The 7,193-nt window shown below is 43.9% G+C and overlaps 1 protein-coding gene across 1 annotated transcript in view; it reads left to right on the forward strand.

Moving 5' to 3' along the window:
* LOC111951693 (alpha-2,8-sialyltransferase 8F-like) overlaps window positions 1-1,516 on the forward strand; it is a gene marked incomplete at its 5' end in the record, with an annotated part of 32,233 nt that extends 30,717 nt beyond the window's left edge. Inside the window, one exon of the mRNA XM_070434885.1 lies at window positions 1,123-1,516. Coding sequence (XP_070290986.1) covers window positions 1,123-1,441 — 319 coding nt within the window. The remainder of the gene's footprint in view (window positions 1-1,122) is intronic.
* Between the last annotated feature and the right edge of the window lie 5,677 nt (window positions 1,517-7,193).

A 7,193-nucleotide genomic window follows, 5' to 3' on the forward strand; every position in this document is an offset into this window, starting at 1 on the left:
GTCATCATCCAGCTCGAAGGACCATTGAAAGATTAGTGGAATCTGTGTGGGTAGCTGGACAGGTAGGATGACTGATAGTGAAGGTGAACAGGTGGTCACGAGTCAGGTGACAGAGGAATGGATGAGACTGAGACAGGAATTCCTTTAACCATAAAGTGGTATATTTACTGAGTAGTGTGGATTCATGGACGCACAGAACTTCTGGAGCAGACGGAGTTAAGGAAGAGAAAGCAGCGATATAATGCGATGGCGTTTTCCTTCTTTTATGGGGATGAGATCTGTCGGTCATTGCCACCTGACCTAATTAAAGCGCCCCTGGCCCAGCTGAGTAAGTGGCCATGAATTAAAGGATTATTCCACCAACTCCATGGGCCTTTTCTACAGGAACTGTATTTATATTCTGATTTCTGACTCAGTAAATTCTCCCTTCAGCACTCTTTATACTCATGCACAAACTAGGCGTCTCTGCTCTCAGGGTGCAATAGGCTGCTCATGACCTTGCACACAAAGTTTATAGGCGTTGGGCCAAAGTAACAATGTGTTCTTTCATCTTTCTGTTCTTCTATCAGCACTTTCCCTGAGAGCAAAGTCACAGAACGTCGTAACACAATAACAAGAAACAATATGCTACATGAAGTCACGCATTTGTGATACACAGAGGACACAAAAAATGTCTACTACACTCCCTCCTTTTATCACCATATGTGATAACTATAATTACATTTTAAGATTAGCATTAGATTATTGCTTAAACTATCAAAACATTTAGTTTTGTAAGTGAAATCAATGCATAAAACCAGACACCTTATCCTTTCAAACCCTTCACTCTGGGTTGTACAATCCAACGAGCAACTGATCCTTATTCCACAGCCCTTACACTCGTAAAACTATTGCAGTCGAATGGTTTAACTTAAGACCTTCATTTTCATACTGTTTACAAAGATTTAAAGTTGTGACTTTTGCTTCACAAGTCCCGCCTAACTATAAGTAAGAAATAATTTGTACAATATCAAGTGTGGCTGCTGTCGTGGTTGAATATAGATTTATTAAACTAATAAATACAAAGCTTCTGTTCATCAGTAGTAGTAAAGTTATCTAGCTTACCATTGCGTGTTTCCATAGTTACCGCAATCTGACGAAGGACCCTCAACCGTTGGCCAATCGTGTCGCAGTTTATGGGAACGCCTCCCTGCTCCTGCCGGCATTCAGCTACCAATTCTGTACTGGACTGTCATTGAATGCTTACCACGCCCTTCAACCGCTGAGGCCCAATCAGAAGGTGGTATTCTTCAACCCCAATTTCATGCTTAATCTGGGCAGGAAGTGGAAAGGGCAGGGCTTAAAAGAGCCACGCCTCAGCACCGGGCTGATGCTGGCTAGTGTCGCCATGGAACTCTGCGAAGAGGTAAGGGTGTGTGTGTGTGTGAGAGTGAGTAAGTGATTGACTGTGTGTGTGTGTGTGTGTGTGTGTGTGTGTGTGTGTGTGTGTGTGTGTGTGTGTGTGTGTGTGTGTGTGTGTGTGTGTGTGTGTGTCCCCTGCCAATCACTGGAGAGTGACAGGCCGCAGAGCTGTCTCTTATACACATCTAGATGTGTATAAGAGACAGACCCAACATCAGCTCAGTGGTGTAAATAGCTAATGCGCAGTCTCCCCCTCTACCTTGTGTGTTACAGGTGGGAGACTGGATTAGGATTAATAAACCACCAGGAGCTGGCACCGGGGATAGAGTTATCCCGAAAAAATACGGAAAAAGGCAACAAATTGTAGAAGTGATTAGTGCAAACACGGTCAAAGTAGACGGTGATAACAGCCGATATAGCCCAGCTTAAGAAAGTATGTCCACCCAGGAGTTAGTACCGGAGTGGATGCACCTGTTGAACTGCAGGTCGGGACTGCAGGTGCGTMGCTCGGGAGACACCATTTGGGTGGCCTCACATGTAAGACATGAGGACCTGGCTAAGGTGGGGGTTATGGTGGCTGCCAACACTCGAGTGTTGTGGCATAAGAGTATGTGCCAGGACTCTGCAGGGTTAGGTTATATGAACACAGCACCTTGCGATGTCTGTGGAGAAGCCACAGGAGAGGTCAAGTATGAGGGACCCGCAAATATGAGCATTAGACAAATAGCCACGGCGAATGATGGTGGTGAAGAGGGGGGACGACAAAGAGTTGGTCGAATCCTATGGTGTAGGAAATGCAGTAGGGAGGTATTCCCGAACTGCATGTTAGGTGCACAGGTGGTCACAAGAAACCTCATAAGTGTGTGTGTGCATGGACACACAGAGGGGTGCTGAGAGCAAAAAATTGCATGGAATGTAGGCACCAGCAAATTAAAGGAAAAACAGAACTACTAAAAGGGAGTTTACTCACCCCAGTAAGAATGGAGGATCCCCTATGGCCAGTAGAGCAGGGGCCATTTCAACAAGGAGGGGGAAAGAGCACTTATCAGAGTAGTGAACAGTGGTTGGAAGAGAGAAAAAGAGAACCAGTATCCCTTACGGGATATGGAATCCAACCAGGAGATCCAACCTGTTGGATGTTGGTGGATGGGAAATTCTCAAAATGGAATCCCAGGGAATACCTCAGTCAACTGCTGCTAAACAGGCGTGACTGGGATCAGGACGATAGTTATGATATAGATAACAATCATGAGAGGAATGATCATCATGGGATGATGAGAAGGTGCTGGTGGGAAGGCACAAGTAGACCAGTTAGGGAGCTACACTGGGGGAGGCTAATTAGAAAAGAAAGAACAGTGTGCTGTGTTACCAGGCTCATGGAAGTGGAAGACACTGAGCCGGTGCAGGGAGATAAAAGGGAGAGGCACATGGTCAAATTGGGGTGGCAGTTATATATTGCCCAAGACTAAATTGGACTGTGTGTATTCCTGCCATATGCTGGTGGACAGGAAGGCAGTTCCTGGAGAGGGAAGGGGTAGAAATGAAACTGCCCCTCCACGGGAAACTGAGACAATTTATAAACCTATTAAAAAGAAAGACAACCGCTGCCATGCAAGACCCTGGAAAGGGTACGCCAGGGAAAAGGGACACAGGCCATATTAGGTCCCCCATCTATAAAAAAATAGGGAATTAATTTACTCCTGGGATGGTGTTGGTGGGTAAGTATTCTTTCCACCATAATCATAGTGCCAAGCGCTATAGTATTTGGATTAACCCTAGGGGTTATTTATGAGCAACAAGAAAAATAAGTATTAAAAGGCCTAGAAATAGAACAAGAGAGCCTTTCCTAAAAGATATAGAGCCTTTATAGAGCCTTTACTAAAATATGGGGAATACCAGTACAGTGCACCCCAATAAATAGGACTGATTGTCCAGGATATCCATCGGTAAAATGAAAACAAAAATTGAATAATACCAACTGGAACGAAACCTGGAACGAGAGTAGCAATCTAGTGGTACTATGGAAATCAATAACTAACAACACCCTGGAAGGATGGCTAGTAAATATAACCCAGGGAGCGGTGTTAGTTAATCAAACCTGTGAAAATGGCCAATATATTAACTCTTATAAAGGGGGCCAATGGAAAGGGCAACTGGGAGATAGTAGCAACATAACAGAGATCAAATTTATTTATGATCAAACTACTCATGGTCAGCCATGGACGAAGGTGGAGTGCCGTAGCCCTAAGACTGCAATAAACCCCACGACCTGGCCTCTGACACGAAAAACTCTGTCTATTACCATGACACCCCGGAGCACAGCCGCCTCAGAAAATAACATAATTTAACCACACCGACTGCTAGCACAACAGTAACCACAAGTGCTTCAATACACAGTAGCACAGGAAACAGGCCTAGTGCGAGTACCTCAACTGACAGATCAGCGGAGGCACAAAAACAAACACAGGAAATCATAGAGACATTGAACGTGTTATGTGTTAAAGGCAGCGGGACCAAAGCGAAATATAGAATACGAAGAAACGTGAACCATAAGGCATGGAGCTCAGGAAACCCTGAGACTAAATGGCTAACAGATGTAGTCTTGTATTTGCACCCAGGTAATACCTCTTCGTGGGACAACAGAATGTTAGGAGGGAGCAATGGCATTATTTTACCATATGCTAAAAATAGAACTTATAACTACCCAGGGTTCATTAGCGGCCCTATGGATAGATTCCACAGAATGGAGTATGGAGTGTGGGGACATGATATCCCCCACTCCGCAAGAACCGGAGAAAAACCAATAAAATATGCTACCACAGGGTGGGTATGTCTCACGACCCATAATAGTTCAAACCCGGGAATGGCCTACCCGAGGTCAACCCCATGGACCACTCTAGACCTTCGAAGTTTGCAGGAAAATTATCAACCTAGTCTAGAGATGGCGCAGGAAATGTGTGCTGAAGCTCCCCTATAGAACTGGGGACAAGAACCAAACAATATGTTCCATAGGAAAAAAGGGAAAACAGCACAACAATATTATGACCAATGGGTTAAACCCCCGTAAATAAGACAGAAGCCTGGGCAAGATACCATTGTATTTCAGCCCATGGCAATCTAAAAGAGTCAGGGATCCCCCACTTTCATAGATGGTCAGGAGGGCATTATCCCTCACCCGGAATGTTGGGAGTAGCTCCAGCATTCGCAGGAAGAAACGAGGAAGCGAACCAACGACTGGTAGATTGGGCAAACATGAGGGGCGCGTGCACCTCTAGAAAGTTAGTTGGGGGAACCATTATGAGGRAAATCAGAGCACAAGATAGAATGGAACATGTGCATCAGTTTGGGTACAGTTTCCCACCCATAGGCAAAGTGCACGAGGATTCGTTCATTTGGATGTATGGGTTAACCCTACAAAAATCTAATATCACCGCAGGCAAAATGAGTAGAAAGGCCATAAAAGTGAACAAAACCGTATTTAGAGAAAATAAAGTTAGCAATACAGGAACCACCAGGGGTAGCGTGGAGAGATAGACAAGGAAAGGTGTAGTCACCACCCTTGCAATGATATTAACCTGTACAGTAGCAGTGGTTAAATTCGGACTTACTAAGGGAATCGAAGTTATGTTATCCATGGTACCCATAGTAGCAATACAAAGAATGTTTAAAATATGTGGAAAACATTATGGACTAGTAATCATGGGAGAAACCATGTAAATTGTGTTTAGGTTGATGCCACAAATGGGAGAATTTGTAAAACATTGGCAGTTGTTTGACAGGCCAGGTTTAGCAGAGTGTTGTGAAGGACGCATGTTATGTTGGAAGTCAACCGACCAGCTAGATATGTGTGGGAGCTGTGCTGGAGATGTGCGTGGGAAAATGGTAGGAAGGCTAGTCTGGAGAGGCAGAGACTTAGAGAGTGTATGTTTGAACTGTCTGGACACAGGCAGAGATTGGCCAAAAATGAGATTGATGGTAAAGRGGGGAAATCAATGGGAAGTAACACATGATAGGGAAAAAGCAAGGTTACGGATAGTATACTCAGGACAGGAGATAGAGTGGGACAGAGATACCGGAAAGATTCATATGTCAGGACTAAATAATGAAATATATTACACAGGGTGGACCCATGAGAACGGACACATGGAACCTTCCATGTACCGGGTGTAAGAGGACCACCCAAGGAGAATTGACTAGGCGGTCACCTTCAGGAAGTAAAGTAACAAGTCCTTTTTGTAAGCATTGCTTTTGCGACATGACCTGTCATAGAGATAAAAAAGATATGGTATCGGGAGGACAAGGAGGAACCTTGTCCTTTTGAATGCACATTTGCGCAGCTTATGCTAGGAGGAAGAATAGTGGCTAAGGGGCTTACCAGAGATTGGCAGTTTATAAAGAGTAGGCACATAATGGATATAGAGGATAAGAGAAGTAGTAGTGGCACGATGTGACAAATTGATTGCACTTCCAAGTGTCTTCCCCCGAACTGAGTGTCTAAAGAGAGGTATAGGCACTGACCTCTCCTTCTTTTATACCTCTCTTTAGACACTCAGTTCGGGGGAAGACACTTGGAAGTGCAATCAATCTTCTCATTCCACCGATTCTATTGAAAACAAGGAAGCAAACAAAACAAGGATAAAAATACCAGAATTTGTCCAAAAGAAACGCTTGTTTGCAACTGTCGGACTAATGATTACACCCTAGATAAACTGGATGCAGGCAAGAGTGTGCAAGGCGGTATTGAATGTGTCACCTCAAATTTTTCTCACGACCTTTATGCACCTACGTTGTAAACTTTCATTCATAGGCTAGGTTGTAGCAACCTCATGATGAGTATAGGGAAAATGTTTGTATCATGTAGTAGGCTAAACCTATTGATGTTATTTTTAACTGGGTGAATGGGACATGAATGATAGTCATCTAATATGCTGTAATGGAAATAAGGTCATGCTCATGAACAAAAAAATTGTCCTCCCTCATCATTAACAGCACTGATCGCTACTGTTTCTCACGTGTCCATTGCTCGCGTGTCTTGGCCCAAGCACGTCCTTTAGTGGTGGTTTCTTTGCAGCAATTCAACCATGAAGGCCTGATTCACGCAGTCTTCTCTGAACAGTTGATGTTGAGATGTGTCTGTGTCATGACTTCTGCCGAAGTCGATGCCTCTCTTTGTTCGGGCGGTGCTTGGCGGTCGACGTCACCGGTCTTCTAGCCATCATTGATCTATGTTTAATTTTCCATTGGTTTAGTCTTGTCTTCCTACACACTTGGTTCCAATCCCATTCATTATATGTTGTGTTTTTAACCCTCTGTTTCCCCTCATGTCCTTGTCAGAGATTGTTTATTGTTATGCTCGTGTTTTATGGATTGGTGTGCGACGGGTTCTGGTACCCACGTTTATTTTTATTATGGACTTCGGTTTTGGAGTTTTTGTTTTAAGTTATTAAACTCCTCCATTATACCAAGTTTGATTCTCCTGCGCCTGACTTCCCTGCCACCTAAACACACGTCATGACAGTCTGTTACTTGAACTCTGTGAAGCATTTATTTGGGCCGCAATTTCTGTGGCTGGTAACTCTAATGAACTTATCCTCTGCAGCAGAGGTAACACTGGGTCTTCCTTTCCTATGGTGGTCCTCATGAGAGACAGTTTCATCATAGCGCTTGATGGTTTTTGCAACTGCAATTGTAGAAACTTTCAAAGTTCTTGAAATTTCCTTATTGACTGACCTTTATGTCTTAAAGTAATGATGGACTGTCGTTTCTCTTTGCTTATTTGAGCTGTTCTTACC

Source organism: Salvelinus sp. IW2-2015, linkage group LG25, assembly GCF_002910315.2.
Source record: "Salvelinus sp. IW2-2015 linkage group LG25, ASM291031v2, whole genome shotgun sequence".
NCBI classification, from domain to species: Eukaryota; Metazoa; Chordata; class Actinopteri; order Salmoniformes; family Salmonidae; genus Salvelinus; species Salvelinus sp. IW2-2015.